Source organism: Megascapheus bottae, chromosome 14 (assembly GCF_031878675.1).
Source record: "Megascapheus bottae isolate mThoBot1 chromosome 14, mThoBot2.hap1, whole genome shotgun sequence".
NCBI classification, from domain to species: Eukaryota; Metazoa; Chordata; class Mammalia; order Rodentia; family Geomyidae; genus Megascapheus; species Megascapheus bottae.
In genome coordinates, this window is record NC_143522.1 from 29,596,663 (window position 1) to 29,613,105 (window position 16,443).

General features: G+C 60.9%; 1 protein-coding gene across 2 annotated transcripts in view; it reads right to left on the bottom strand.

Moving 5' to 3' along the window:
- The window catches only part of Begain (brain enriched guanylate kinase associated), a 33,787-nt gene extending 18,185 nt beyond the window's left edge, over positions 1 to 15,602 (bottom strand). Inside the window, exons 1-2 of one of the 2 annotated variants that reach the window (XM_090344837.1) lie at positions 15,453 to 15,602; positions 771 to 799 (exon numbers count right to left, since the gene is read on the bottom strand). In XM_090344837.1, coding sequence (XP_090200963.1) covers positions 771 to 799; positions 15,453 to 15,494 — 71 coding nt within the window. In that variant the 5' untranslated portion in view covers positions 15,495 to 15,602. Of the gene's footprint in view, positions 1 to 770; positions 800 to 1,343; positions 1,452 to 15,452 lie in introns of those variants that run through there. The other variant, XM_090344838.1, reaches the window with a different exon arrangement.
- Positions 15,603 to 16,443: the final 841 nt, after the last annotated feature.

The following is a 16,443-nucleotide window of genomic DNA, read 5'->3' on the forward strand; positions in this document are numbered from 1 at the left end:
CTAGGTTTTTTGCTAGGCCCTGCCCCTTGGGGAACAGGTGGCCCTGACACCCACAGCTATGTCGTCTTTGTGACCATGTCAAACCCGGCCTTGGGAGGGGGTGGGGAAGAGGCCAGGAGACCTTCTAGGGCAGGAAAACAGCGCTAAAAAGCCATTCTCCAGGGCCCAGCCTGCTGCCCACACAGCCTCGGCCCGGCCCAGGCTCCGGAAGGAAAACACAACGGGGGGGGGGTCCCTGAAGTATGGGTCGGGCCGGCTGGGGAAGTCGAGAATATTCACACCGGCGACTCCCCCTCCCTGCCGTGCGCAGACCCCGGCCCGGCCCCCTGAGGCTGGAGTGCGCCTGGGGGGCGGGGGCGGCCGCGGGGCCTCGGGGCCCAGGTCTCGGGCTCCCCCAAAATGGCTCCAAGACGCGGCCACCGCGAGGCCGCCCCCCGCCCCCCCCGGGCCGAAACTTAAAAAGCTGGGAAGCAGGCAACTATCCACCGAGGGCCCCGGGGCCCCGCGCGCGGCTCGCGGACGCCAGACCCCCGGGGGCCCGCGCACCGGTGGGCATCCGCCGCGGGACGCCCGGCCCGGCCCCCGGGGGCGCCCCCACCCCGGGGGCCGCGGCCCTCCAGGGGGCCCCCATGGTCTCCACTCGCGCCCCACGCCCCCAACACACGCACCCTCGGGCCACCCTGCAGCGGCCCAGGCCCCGGCCGCCCCCGGGGCGCCCGCCCGCCCGCCGGCCCGCCCGGCCCCGGGGCCCCCGCGTTCGCTCCACTCACCTGAGTTTCTCCATGTCTGCGGCAGAGGCCTGCGAGAAACAAACGAGGGGTCAGCGGGCAGCGGCTGCGCTCCGCGGGGGCCCCCGGGCGGGGCCGGGCGCGGCGGGCACGGAGGGCGCGGCGGCGAGGCACCCCGCGAGGCTCGGTCCGCGGGGAGCCCGGCCGCTCGCGACCCCCGGCCGGCGGCCCGGCGCCGTGACTCAGTGGGCTGTTGGGGCCGCGGCTGAGTTAACAGGTGAGCCCGCCCGGGCCGCCGCACGCCCCGCCACCGAGTTACGCCCCCCGGAGCGAGCGGGGGGCCAAGCCTGGGACCCGGGACGCCGCGGCCCGAGGCGGGGGAGCTGAGTGGCCTCGCCCCTCGAGCCGGGCGGGGGGCGGCGGAGGACCGGGCGGCCCCGCCAAGTCTCGGTGCTCGCGGCCCCCGAGGCCCCCCGGGCCGCCCCGAGCCCCCCGGCCCCGCGCTCCCTCCGGGAGGTCGCCGAGCCCCCAGTCGCAGAACCTTCAAGTCGGAGAATGTTTGAGCCGGGAAACCCGGGCCGGGCCGGGGGACGCGGCGCAGAACGCGACACTCACACAATCCCAAAACGACGGCATCGGGAGCCCCGCGCGGCTCGGTCTGGGACCCTGCTGCCCTGGATTCTGGGGTTCTGGGCCTGTCTCGCCCCTCCCGGGCCCGAGGGATTAACCCGTGTGCGTCTGAGCGGCTCGGCTCTCCGGCGGGGCTCCCTGCCGGGCTTGCGCACACCGTCCGCGCGGCGTGGAGACCCTTCCTCCCCGGCCCGCGCAGCCCCTCCGCGCGCGCTGGGCGGGGACCCCCGCCGCCGTTAACCCTGTGGGCGCCGGCGAGCCTCGGGGAGCGCCGGCGGCCCGGGCGGGATCGCACTTCCTGCGCGGAGCAGGGGACGCGCGGCGGGCTCTCCTGTGCCCCAGAGGTGGCTCGGGGGAGAGGGGGGGGCTTTTCCTGTCTTCTCGCGCTAGGGCACTCGGGGGTCAGAGCCCAGGGACCCCACGACAGACCTGGGAAGACGGATGACTGCCCATCCCGGCCCCTCGCGCCGTGCCCCGCAGCCGCGTCCGCCGGGAGCGCGCTCCGATCGGTCCGGGCCCCACGGCCGCCTCCCCCCACCGCCCCGCCGGGCGAGGGCGCAGCCCGGCCCCGGGGCCTCGGACGGGCTCGGCCACCAACTTCCCGGGCCTCGGTGCTCGAGCAGGCCTCCCCACCCGTTCCCCCGGCCTCAGTTTCCTCACCTGAAAGCTGGGGGGAGGGGAGGAGGGGGGAAGCTGTACCAGACGCTCTGCTGCCCTTGGGCACCGGCGGCCGCGGAGGGGCCAGGGCGGGCGAGGAATTTCAGGGGGTCGGGGACCCCCCCCCAGGCGCTCGCGGGCCCGATCCCCTCCAACACATTTTAAAAGTTGCCCAAGACCCCGAACCAGAGCCCCTTCCACAAGCTCTCGGCCGCCAAGCGCAAAGTTTGCTGGGAAGCCCGCGCCCCTGGCCCCCCTGGCCCCGCGGCCCGCGGCCCCCGCTCCCCAGGCCCACCTGGCGTGGTCCCCATCACTGCGCTCACGGCCCAGGTCCAAGCATACAGCAGGCGCTCAACAAGCCCGGGCAGTGCCGGCCCGGGCGCCCGCGGCGGCTGCTGCGGCCTCGTCCTCTGGCTGGAGCCCCGAGCTCTCCCCAGGACACCCCGGCACCCAGCGGGCCTGTCCTCCCACGAGCCGGCGCGGGGTGGGAGGAGCCGTCCATTCGCAGGGTCAGGGCTGAGCCAGGATCCAGCCAACCCCCCACATCCAGCCTCCCTTCACTCGTCCGCCAGCGGCTCCCCACTCCTTTGGTAGCTCGGGGCTAAGGTCTGCCACCTGGGAGGAGATGGCGAGGAGGCAGAGGCAAGCCCTGCGAGCCCCGGCTTGGCTCTGTCTGCTGGAGAAACACCTCCACCCTATCCTGGGAGTCCAGTGTCAGGCGAGGCGGGATGACGGCAGCTCCCAGGCCCGCAGCACGCTCCTGCGGCCCGCATCAGCTGGGGGGGGGCCTTCTCCCCCACTTCCTCCAAGAGGAATGCAAAGTACGAACTCACAAGGTACCAGACACACAAGGTTCTCAAGGGCCCTGGGGGCCTGGAGTCCTGTTCCTGCGAGGCCTTTCCACCCACCAGCTGGGACCATCCCTGCTCCGCCACCACCCACAGGGAACGAGTGACCTGTCAGGGCGTTGGTCTAGAATTAATAAGAAAGCATTAAAATTTAATTTTAAAAAGCCCGCATTAATTATTTACATAGGATGTGTTAGCTCTTCTAGAAGGACCTTCTGGGAGCCCCCCTGACCCCAGAAGGGACTTGAAATAGAGGCCAGGGGACGTTGACTTGGCAGCCGGGGTGGCCAGGGTGGGTCCAGGCAGGTCAGGAGATGGATGGGCCTCTCTTGACCTTCACTCTGCCGCTGCAGACCCTGGGGCCTGGCCCTGGCCCTCCACGGGGCCTCCAATCCTCCTGGGACCCAGGGCCTGTCCAGTGACCTCCAGGCAGACCCCCAGGGAGTTGCCAGTGGAGGATGGGGGCTGGGGACGGCCGGCGGCCAGGGGAGGAGTTCTGCACTGGGACAAAGCTCCCTGAAGGACACCAGGCAGTCAGGCTGAGGCTCCTACAGTTCTGCACTGCACCCTCCTTCCCCATTGGCAGAGTGATCAAGTTCCAGTTCAAGCTCTGGCCTTGCCACTGTCTGACCACAGGACTGGGGAAGGGTCCTATAAGCCCCCATCCACTTTTGTTTTAGAGGCAGGGTCTCCCTCTGTGGCTAGGGCTGGCCTAGAACTTGTCATCCTCCTGCCTCAGCCAACCATAACCAGAACGCCCCACTCTCCGTAATGCTCTGTTATGGATACCCAGTAAAGGCTGACTCAAGCCCTGGGGTTCACCGAGCCTGACTGGCTGCACAGGGCCCAGGCCAGAGCTGTGGAGAGGAGAGGTAGGGATTGTGAGATGAGGGGCCTGGGGGCGATGGAGAGGCGGAACCTCCCCTTGTGACATGAGCATGAGCTCTTCTGACCAGGCAGGCACGGTCCTTCAGGGCCCACAGCCCCTGCTGCTGTTGCCATCTGCCCTGGATCCCGGAGGCCCCGCCCAGCAACTCCCCAATTTCCCTCTGTGCTGGCCACACTGGGCAGAGCCCCTGCCACCTCCTGGCTCCTGGCGTCCTTCATTTGCCACAGCTGCATCCATGGCCTGCCACCTCTCCCCTGCCACCTGCCTCATGACTCTCTGAGAGCTTTGAGCCAGGTGAGTGGTAAAACCCTATACCTCTGCTGCATGATCAGAGGCCCACGGGACAGATCCACAATCCATATCCAGGAACGTGAACACCTGGGCCCGGACTCCATGCCACCCTTCCCTGTGGCATAGCAGGTGTACCCACAGGTACTGCAAGAGCTGACTGTGTTGCCAGTCAGGATTGGCCGAGGGATGGAACTCTCAGCACACGCCAGCCACCTGGTCACCCTGCAGCCACCAGCACCTGCCTGCATGCCTCAGGAACTCCGCTCTGTCCCCAGATCTGCACTGCAGTACCTTCCTTTACTGGCCATCTATGCGAAGTCTGAAGGACATACCTCCACTCCACTGACGTGGGCCAAATGCATGTGCACGAGTACTCAAGACACAAGCGCATACAGACACGATGCCTCCCAAGCCTTGAGAGGGAAGGGGGAGCAGGCACGCAGGCGTGGGCTCTAAGCTAATCCAACTCTAGCTCTAAGGCTCAGCTCTGGGCCTCATCACACCTGCCACTGGCTCCTCCACTCCCCTCATCTGCTGCTGGGCCCTTCTGAGTGGAGGGACCAGCCGCTGGAGGCCTGGGGTTGGAGGCTGGGCAAAACCTATGTCTCAAGGGCTGTGACCAGGGCCTCCTGCACGGCTGTGTGACCTTAGCCAAGACATACGACCTCTCAGATCTTCAAGCTTCCAGCCAGGAGGGAAGGATGCAAGAGCCCCAAGGGACATGTGATCAGCACGTGGCTGTGTGTAAGACACTGGGGATGGGCTGGTGACAGGCTGCAGCCTTTTAATTACTCATCCGGGGAGGACTCCTTTCCAACATGTTTTATATTGCTCTCTGCCTTTCTCACATTCATTCAACAAACACTGGCTGTGTGCCCAGCGAGGGAGCCCCTGGTGGGGGAGGGCGAGTACACAAACTGCCCTCGCCAGCTGGTATGCTGAGGCAGAGCCCACCAGGAATCCACATTCACCTACCTGAGCCCCTCAGCAGAGACTGGGGGACAGCCAGCCCTGAGGGAGCCAGATGGGCCTGCCCCAGGTCTCCCAAAGAACAGCCATGGTGGGGTGCTGGCTGCAGACACCTGCTAACTCAGCCCTTGCTCGCCTTCTTTTCTGGCCAGGAGGAGAAATTACACGCCCCTAGGGACACTGTCTTTAGGCCCCTGGGGCCACTGCCCTCAGCCCCCTAGGGGCCCCTCCCTGGCTCCAGGGGACAAGGAGTTCTGGGGTTAGCCTGAGATTCCTGAGTCAAGGGGTAACTCAGGAGAGGCTGTGTGGAGCCTGATGCAGGCAGGAGGGGTGTGTCTTCATCCTCTTCGTTATTATTATCCTTATTATTGTCATTCATTCATGTGAACTTGCTCCAGCGAGTCAGCTGCTGGTGGCATTCGCTGTGGAAGGAGTGGAGAGGGAGCTGGGGGTAGGGGCAGCCAGCACGGCAGGGCAGGGGCTCACGCGGGGGTGAGGGATGCGACTCACCGGGCATATGCTGGAGGAAGAAGCCGGGCCTTCCAGTCCGCTGCTCCCCCAGGGAACCCCAGGGTCTGTGGCCCAGCCTGGCCCGGTTCCACCTGCTGCCTCTCCCGTGGTCCCCAACAGACATGGGGGGCCCCGAGCCTGGGGATCCTCTGGGGTTCCAGCCACAGGCTCCCCTGCAGAGGGCTCTGGGCTGCGGCCCCCGGGGCCCTTGAAGCCCTCCAAGATCTGAGGGTCCAGCACCCTCACGGTGACCTCATCCAGGAACCTGGAGAATGGCAGCCTGGCTTCCTGCCAGAGGCCCAGGCGTTCAAGCGGGCGGGCAACAACCCTGCCACCCATGTCGGGAAGCCCCATGGGGCTCCGCGGGCCCCGTGCTGCTGCCCAGGCAGGGTGGATGGCAGGGCTGTCCGGGCCGGGGGCAGCACTGGAGCTCTGCTCGCTGTGGCTGTGCTGGCCCTCCCTGGTGGAGGTGTCTGGGCTGGGCTCCGGGGAGCCCTGGCCACCCTGTGTGGGGCTGGTGGGCCGGGAGGCCGCCCCTGCCAGCTTCCTCCTCTGCCCATCCCAGGCCATGCGGACACCCGTGGATGGGGTCCCAAGTCCTCTAGGGTGAAGCCGCTTGTCCCCTAGCTGGGGTGGCCAGCCAGGGCCCGCCTGCCTATCGACCCTAAGAGCACGTGGCAGGTCCTAGGGGCCTCCCTCCCCCACATTGATTGTCCCTAAATGGGAGCTGAGCTCCAGGCTTAGAGCGAGCCAGACAGGACAAGGTCAATTCTGGGCTCTGCCAGGGGCTGGGAGTGGGACAAGGCAGCCCACGGCGAGTCCCGGGGTGCACAGGCCAAGGCTGGGCTCACCCACCCACTCCCAGCACTGTTACCATGCTGGGGTGGGCAGAGTTAGACCCTGGGGGCCGGACAGGTGACAGCCACCACACCAGTGCTTACCCAGGGGAAGAGCAGTCTAGCAACATGGGAGGGGCCGGAGGAGACCACTCCTTCCACTGGTCTCCCTTTCACGCCTATCCAGAGCCCACCTCAGGTCTGGCACGCAGGATACCCAACTATGAGACTGAATTTCCCGGGGGTCTTTGCAGCCAGAGTCCTCAATAAAATACAACTGGATGTGTGGTACATCCATGAAGGCGCTCCTGCAAAAAGACCATGCAGCCTGCCTGGGCCCCATTCCCCATCCTCTGGCTTGCTCTCTGGAAAATGTGGTCAGAGCTGTGGCAGCCATATTGCACCATGAGACACACTGGTGGCAGAAACCATCCACAAATGGTAGAAGAACAGAAAGACGAATGGAAACCTCACTCCTAAGGATACCAGCCCTGCACACCTTGACGGTGGTACTTCCCAAACGAGGGAAGAATAACCCTGTCCTGCAGCTCATGACACAGGTAACTGGTCTCAGTTCCCTGGGCACTGCGACAACAACTCCAAGTCTCTGGCCAGCAGCAGCTTCCGGCACCATCCCCGACACTGGCATCAGGTGGCCCCCGCTCAGATGCCGCATGCCAAGTACCAAGGACCGTTGCTTTTGGGAGCAGCTGACTGACTGTGTATGGGAGTCCAGAGACCTCAGGCTCGGCTGGCAAGAGTCCCCTGTCCCGCCCTGACTGTCTTCCTTCATCTCATCATCACGTTGCTGGTCCCAGATGCCACCCTGTCCCACCTGGATGCCTATGGTCATTGGCTCCAGGGTCCCTGAGTGTTGTCCATGCTCAATCCAACTCCCGAGCTTCAGGAATTGTGACAGCAGCTCACCTCCCCAGAGCCTGCAGGACCCTAATCAAGGCCTCATGTCTTCTCTCTCTGCTGCCTGGCTGTGCTCAGAGAACTTCAGAGAGTGCTGAGCTCTAGGTAGCCTCAGGGCCTTTGCACTTTCGACTCTCTTTACCAGGAGCACCCTCGTTCTCTCTTCCTTCCTCTCCTTTCCATCATTTAATGCCAATCGGATCTTCAGGGCCTCAGCCTGTCCCCCAGATTGCATCAGTGATCCCCGTGAGAAACTCTGTTAACCTGTGCTGGATATCATAGGCTCCCAGGAGTGTAGCATCCCAGTGTCTGTCTGACTAGGTTGTAAGCTCCACTGTTTCTAGCCCTCCTCATAAAACCTGGTGCACAGTAGGTGTTCAACGAGACCTTAAATGAATGATGGGATGACACGATGGAGAGTTGGATGAATGGATGGCTAGATGATGAGTGGATGGATGAATATATGAGTGCATAAAATCTAGCACACAGTAGGTACTCGGTGAGACCTTGAATTGATGGATAGAGTGACCAGAGGGACGGGTGGAAGAATGGATGGATGGGTGGATGGAGTCAACGACACAGGTCTGGACTATGCGTTCATAACTGGTTGCCTGGTGTGGCCTGATTTCGTGGACGTGGGAAACACCTCTGTGGACGGTCCCTCTTCCTCTGGATGGCCCTGCAGCGCCCTAGTCCCCACAGGAAGATGGCGTGGTGGCACAGATCCTCCGCTTCACACCCCACAAAGCCCTAGGGCTGCCTCAGCTGCACAGGTGCAGCAGGAAGTGGTGGGGCCATACCCAGAGCCTCACAGACGGCAGGGCTCGTTGGCACTGGGGCTTTAACTGGCCTGCTGCGTGAATCATGGGTGACTACAGGAATGTTGGAGAGTCCTGGCCAGCTGGTCCTCGAAGCCTCTCCGAGTTTCTCAAGCTGCATCACCCAAGTTTCTGTTGTCATAACAACCCATTGGCTGCCGCCCATTGCAACTGCTCCCTCTCAGAAGCCCCCAAAGACTTTCAGCTCCTAGATTGCAGCCTGATGCCCGGGGCCCTGGGTGTGCACTGCCAGGTCCCTGCCCCTGCAGGCTGACAGACAGACTGCTCAGCATAGCCTGAGGTGAGATGGCCGCTGCAGCAGGCACCAAAGACCACACACACCAGGGGGTGGGGCTCTACCTCCGCCGGCCACACCCCATCCCCAGGGCAGAAAGTGGAGGGGAGGACTCTCTGCTTGCTTCCAGCTATCAACGGGACCCTGTGAGTGCAGGGCCCTGAGCTGAGACTGTTCTCACAGAACCTCCAGGTAAGGGGAGCCTCCCCTGCCTCGGGGAGGAGGACCTGGCTCTGAGGCTTCCTGGCACACACCTGTGGCCGCATGTGCCCCATGCAGATACGACCTCCAAGACTTCACTCGCCCCTGGGGGGCTGAGAGGTCTCCCCAAGCTCTGCATCACCCTGCCTGTTGATTTCTAGATGTTTCCACGCTGCACGGAGATTTCTCCACACCACCAGGGCTCCGCTGGGTGAGTCCCAGCCCTGCCCCCGTACTTGTGTCCACCCTGGGTCCTGCCCACTCTGCTCACTCTGCAAGGCCTCCTCCCATCCCGGATCACACTAGCACAGCCATGCCCCTCCAGGTCTGCTTTGGGCTGCGTTTTCTCCTCCAGAACACCCCAGGCCTTCTCAGTATCTGTGTCAGCAACTCAGCTTCCTTTCCAGCCCCGAAGCCTGCGCTGCTCCCATCTCTGAACCAGGGAGAGCTGGGGACATGGGAGCAAAGTACCAACACAGCAAATCAAAGGGCCACTAGCCTGAAGCACTAGCCCCTCTGCGTCCACCCGGCCATCCTTTCCACCCATGGATCCCTGAAGCAGCCATCCACCCGGCCCCGGCCCAGGATGCTCGCAGTGCAGTCTGCCGACCTGCACACACACCACAGTCGTCTTCTGTTGGCATGTGACCCTTTGGGCAGTGGTCCATGCTCCATATCTGTGTCTACACACGTGCTGACCGCTCCCAGTGCAGCATCCCTCCCCATGTCCATCCACCCAGCTAATCCTGCAGCCATTTCCTAATTGACTCCGTGTCCTGCTTGTTCCTTAACACTATCCACTCAAGCCTCCATGTTTCCCCTCACCTATGTTCCTTCATCCCATATGCACCCTCATTTCCACTCATCCTTCATCCATCCCTCCACTGACATCTAAGTTACCATCCGTCTACTTTTAAATTTTTCCATTCCTTTATCTGCTAGTCCTGCCCAGTGCATCAGAAACCACCCCATCTCTAGCCACTGCATTCTCTTCTAGCCATTCACTCCTGGTGAATGATATCTATACCAACCCTCTCATTCATCCACCGACCCCAAGCACATCTCCTGTCCACTGCCTCTCCAGCTTGGACCTGTTTTGCTACCTGTCTATCACGAGCACACCATCACCCACTCCCATGCTTCCATGGGAAGCAGTCCCCAGCTCTGTGCATCTCCATCCCAGCATGCCCCACCAGCTGGCTGGATTCCCTCCAGGTAGGACCAGGTCTGACCTCCTCCACGCCCCAGAGTCTGCTGAAAGAACATGCCTGCAGCTGGCCCAAAGTGGGGCAGCAGCTGGTCCTTACTTGGGAAGTTCTTTTTATTTTTATGATTTTTGGGTCATGGGGCTTGAACTCTGGGCCTGGGTGCTGTCCCTGAGCTCTTCAGCTCAAGGCTACCACTCTACCACTTGAGCCACAGGGCCACTTCTGATTTTCTGGTGGTTAATTGAAGATAAGAGTCTCCCAGACTTTCACGTCTAGGCTGGCTTTGAACTGCGATCCTCAGATCTCAGCCTCCTCAGTAGCGAGGATTGCAGGCATGAGCCATCACGCCCAGCCTCCTGGGAAGTTCTTAGAAGGGCTCATGTCCCCTCCAAGTCCCTTTCCAGCTAGTGAGGCAGACAAACATCTTTGTAACCCCTGCCACAGTGGGTTGGGGGCCCATGATTCCCAGCAAGGTCAAATTCACCTAAAGAGCCCAGTGAGCAACTGGCGGATGCTAAGGGAGGCCATGTGCATAGGAATTCATCCACCTGCTCACTGGCTTGTCACGTGCTCACCCGCTTTCCCACTCACCCATTCCTCCACTCAAACCCATTCACTCATTCGTCCATTCACCCACTCACTCACCTACTCACACGGTCATTCACTCATTCATCCAGCCACTCACCACCCACTCATTTGTCCATTCACTCACATATTCACTCACCAGTTTCCCACGCACTCACTCGCTCACCCATTACCCACTCATCCATTCACCTACTCACTCGCCCACTTTCCCACTCACTCACCTACCCACTCACACATCCACCCATTCACTCATCCACCCACTCACTCATCCATCCACACGCATACTCATACTTTCCCACCCACTCACACACTCATTCATACACTTATATTCACTCACTTTCTCACTCATTCACTCATTCATCTACCCATTCGTTAATTCACCCACTCACACCTTCATCCACCCACCCATTTGTCTATCCACTCTCAGTCATCCACTCACTCATCCTATTTCCCACTTTCTCACTCACTCACTCATCCACTCACATACTCACTCACCTACTTTCTCACCCACTCACACATCCACTCACTCATTAATTCATCCACCCACCCATTTGTCTATCCACTCACTCACTCACCCACTTTCCCACCCACTCATTCATGCACTCACTCATCTACCCACTCATCCAAGCACTCACATACTCACTCACCCACTTACTCATTTATCTACTCACTCACCCACTTTCCCACTCACTCAATCATCCACCCACTCATTAATTCATCCACTCACAAATCCATCCATTCATTTGTCCAGCCACTTACTCATCTATCCACTCATGCACTCTTCTAGTTTCCTACCACTCACTAATTCATCCATCCACTCACACATCCACACACTCATCTGCTTTCTCATTCACTATCCCTCCACTTACCCATTCACTCATCCACCCACCCACTCTTTCATCTATCCACTCATTTATCCATACATCCCACTCCCATCCATCCATTCATCCATCCATCCACTCGTTTGTCCATGCACTCATTCACTCATCTGCTTTTCCATTCCCATTCACCCCACTCATCCATTCACTCATTCATACATCTACTCATTCATCCATTCACTCATTCATCTGCTGTCCCATTTACCATCCACCCCACTCATCCATTCACTCACCCATCCACCTACTCACTCATTCAGCCACTCATTCATCCACTCATTCATCTATCCCCATTCATCCACTCACTCACCCATCCATCCACTCTCTCAGCCAACTACTCACACATCCCTCCACTCACATATCCATCTGCTCATCCACCCATCCATCCACTCATTTATCCAGTCACTCACACATCTATCCACTCACTCATCTGTTTTCCCATTCACCATCCACTCCACTCATCCATTCTCTCATTCATCCACCTCCTCACTCATCCATCCACTCATTCATCTACCCTGCTCATGCATCCATTCATCCATCCACTCACTCATCCAACCACTCACCCATTCACCTGCTCCTTCATGCATCCACTCATTCGTCCAACCACTCACTCATCTATCCATTCATCTTTCCACTGACTTATCCATCCACTCACACATTCATCCACAACTCACACATCCCTCCACTCACATATCCATCTGCTCATCCACCCATCCATCCACTCATTTATCCAGTCACTCACACATCTATCCACTCACTCATCTGTTTTCCCATTCACCATCCACTCCACTCATCCATCCACTCATTCATCTACCCTGCTCATGCATCCATTCATCCATCCACTCACTCATCCAACCACTCACCCATTCACCTGCTCCTTCATGCATCCACTCATTCGTCCAACCACTCACTCATCTATCCATTCATCTTTCCACTGACTTATCCATCCACTCACACATTCATCCAACCACTCACTCATCCATCCACTCACATATCCATCCACTCACTCATCCATCCACTCACATATCCGTCCACTCACACATTCATCCATCCACTCACACATTCATCCACTGACTTATCCATCCACTCACACATTCATCTAACCACTCACTCATCCATCCACTCACACATTCATCCAACCACTCACTCATCCATCCACTCACATATCCGTCCACTCACACATTCATCCATCCACTCACACATTCATCCAACCACTCACATATCCATCCACTCACAATTCATCCAACCACTCACTCATCCATCCACTCACACATTCATCCAACCACTCACTCATCCATCCACTCACAATTCATCCAACCACTCACTCATCCATCCACTCACATATCCATCCACTCACTCATCCATCCACTCACATATCCATCCACTCACTCATCCATCCACTCACACATTCATCCACTCACACATTCATCCACTGACTTATCCATCCACTCACAATTCATCCGACCACTCACTCATCCATCCACTCACATATCCATCCACTCACACATTCATCCACTCACTCATTCACCCATTTACCACATTTATTCGTCCACTCATGTGTTACTCAGCTGCTCACTCACCATTCCACTTACTTGTTCATCCACTTTTTCTCACCCATCCATCCAGTTACTCACACTTCCATCCACTCCCTCATTTATTCACACATTTACTAATACATTTTCCTCCCTCATCCACTCCCTCATTGATTTGCTCACTCACAAACTTGTTCATTCATTTGTCACCCATTCACCTACTTTCTCACTCAATCATCTATACTTTGACTCCCTTACTCATCCACTTGCTTGGTGATCCATTCCTTCAATCACTCATCTGCTCCCTTTCCATTCACCTACCACTCCACTCGTTCACTCATCCATTTTCCCACTCACTCATTCACCCATTCTTTCACTCATCTGCCCTCATCTGCCCATTCTCCATTCACCGGCCCACGCTACTGTGAATCCCACCCACTCATCCTCATTCGTCTATGAGCTCACTCCCTCCCTCCCTCACTCTCTCATCCATTCTCATTCATTCATCCATTTAGCCTCTCACTCATACTCTGGTACATTCACTCACTCATCCAGTTGCTCATAGACTTGCTCATTCACACAGTCGCTCACTCATGAACCACCAATGGCCCTAGGTCAGCTTTCCTCCCATAAGATGCCCACTGGGCTCTGCTCTGGTGTCCCTCTGACTACAACAGGTACTCAGCCTCTGTTATGGCCCCACAGAGGCCCAGCCTGGCCAGAAGTCACACACTGAACGAGTGGCAGAGGATGGACTGGAACACAGGGTTCTGGATCCCCACTCATGCCTCTTCCCCAGCCTAGCGACCAGCTCCAGGAAGAGAAGGACTCTGAGCAATCTACACAGTGAGTCTAGTTCCTTGGGGCACCACAGTCCCAGGGAGCCCAACTACTTTGTGGGGAGGAGGACCTCTCCCACCCCAACAATCATACTCTTCAGCAAGACGGAACCTCTTCTGGCCCTGGAGCATACACCTCCTCACCCTTCCCCTACAGGCCTACCATGTTCCTGTGGTCTGGACAGGAGCTCTTCACCTGGCCAACTCCTACTCAGCCTGTGGGCCTCACTTCCTGAAATCTGGGGAGTTCTGGCTGACTGTTTCCAATAAGCCACGGAGTTCATGGACCACTCTGTCCTCCCATTCAGCCATCCATTCTTCCACATGACTACGTGCCTACTGCCAAGAGGGCTACTTCCAAGTGTTGCTATGGAGATGCTGCAGGCTGCTGCTACAGCACACATAGTAGGTGTGGAGGGAATGTTGGGCTGTGCCCCAGGGTCTCTGGAATCTCTGGAAAGTCATTACCCAGATTCCTTCTGACTCATCTCCATTCTGGGACTGCCAAGTGTAGGGTGCACAGTTCCCAGCCTTGGGAAGCTCACGACAGCCCCCACCCCCACCCCACTGGCCTTCTCAGGTGCCATTATTTTACTTTCAGGTTCTGTGGCGCAGAACATAGGCCACAGGAGTCTGCACATATGAAACAATAACTTAGGAGGGCACCCCGCCCAGCAAAGCCGCCCCTTGCAGCGCCTGCATCTGCCACTGTACACCCTGATTACAATGAGACTTGGGAAAATTAAGGGTTTGCAGGAGGCTGCCAAGACTCTGGCTGCTGCCTCCCCGCCCTGCACGTCACAGAGGCCAGGCAGTACCACCCCAAGGGCCACTTGCTCCAGCCACAGGACCACACCATCTGCCTGCAGACAACAACATTGAACCTAAGGGGTAGCCTTCCACAGTCCTGGGAACCAGGTCCTTGCGGGGGCATCTTGCCCTTGGGCAGGAGGAAGAACTGAGGCCTAGAAAAGCGAAGGGGCCTTCCAAAGCCTCTGGAATGCAGAGCATGGGGTCTCCCGCGAGCCTGGCCCCCACACATTCTCTCCCGTGGGTGCACCTGAGGCCTAGACCTCTGGGCAGCCCTGGAGGCCCACTTCGGCCCCCAGCACCTCACACTTGCGGGGCTGAGTCCTCCAGCCGGGCTCTGCGCCCATCCTGGCACTCAGGAGAACCTAGGCCCTCGCCCACGCGCTCCCTGCCCCCCAGGGAACCTGGGGGTGGGGTGGGCACGGCCGAGGAAGGAACCACCTCTGCGCCAGGCAGGAAGCGGAAATGCTGGGCAGAAATCCCCAGGCAGCGCGCAGCTGGCTCCCGGAGCCGGCCAGCGGCCTTGCCCTCGCCTCTCTGGCCTCAGTTTCCTCGCTGGTACATGGGGGGACGTGACCGCGGCAGCCTCGCCGCCCGAGCGGCGCGCCCCCGCCCCGCGCACCATCTAGAACCAGCTCCGGGTCGGCCTCCTTCCCGCACCGCGGCCTTTCCCAGGCGGCCTCCCGAGCGAGCCCGGGTCTAGCCGGTGCCCTCCGCCAGCCACCGCGGGGACCACGGGACTCCCGAGTCCCCCCCGCCCGCCCGCCGCGAGAGCGCGCACGCCGGGGGCCCCGGGCCCGCGCCGGCCGCGAGGGGGGCAGGGCTGGGCGGCGCGCAGAGGCCGGGCGGCCCCGCCCCGCCCCGGGGGCCGAGCCCGCGGGCCGCCGAGCCCTCCGGGCGGGGCCGGGCACCCCGGGGGCCCCCCGGGCGCGCGCAGGGACCGCCCCGGCGTGGGGCCCGCCCCGCCCCGCCCCCGCGCCCTGCCCTCCCGGGCCCGCCTCGCGGGGACTCACCGCCCGGCGGAGCCGGCCCGGCCGCCGGCCGCCCGTCCACATGTTCTCGGGCCTTCCGCGCCGCGCGCCGCCGCTGCGTCCGGGGCCGCCGCCCCTTCCCCTTGGAGGCCGAGCGCCCCAGCCAGCGCGGCCGGGGCTCCCCACCCGCCCGGCTTCCCGCAGGGAGCGCCCGCCCCCCGCCCCCAGCCCGGCTCCCCGCCAGCCCCGGCCCCGCGCAGCCGCGGCGGCTGAGCGCTTCCCCGCGCCGCACCGGGCCCGGCGCACGTGGTGGGCGCGGGGCGCACGGGGGCACCGGGAGCCGCGCCGCGCGGGGCGGGGACGAAGGAGCCCCACGTGGGTGCCTGGCGACATGAATGAATGAATGGAGGCGGGCAGGGCGTGTGCGTTCCTGGGGGAGGGTCGGGGGGTCCCGTCTCCGGGACCCCCAGCGCTGACCTGTCCACCTCCTGCGCCCTGCGTGCCGCCAGTCTCTCGCCGACGTTGGAGGCCTGCCGGGGACCAGCTGGCCCTGCGCCAGGTCCCAGGGATATGTTGGCAGTGAAGGAGCCAAGGGCCTGCCCGCAAGGAGCTCACAGTTCAGGAGGCATTGCTGGCCTGGAAGGGGTGGCGCGTTCCAGCCTCTTCCACCGGGTCAGATCCCGCACGGCTGCGGGACCCGCCCCTTCCCTCCCAAGCCAGGCACACCGCGGGACAGGGAAGGCGGCTTGCTCAGATCTCATTCCCTCCACAGGGGTCCAAGGTGGCTGCCGTGGCCCCAGCCAGCAGGAGGGCCTGAGAGCCGGACAAGCCTTCCGTCTTGCCAGTCCAGCGGCCTGGGACCATGACCCCAAGGAAAGGCACGAGGAGCCAAAGTCAGGCAAGGACAGGGTCTAGAGTGCTTGGCCCTCGCCCTCTCTCGGGACCTAAGGCATCATCACAGCTCACGAAAGCTCTTCTTCTTTCCAAGTGGTGCCTGGTGGATTAGACAAGGCGTGAGTGCCACACACGCACA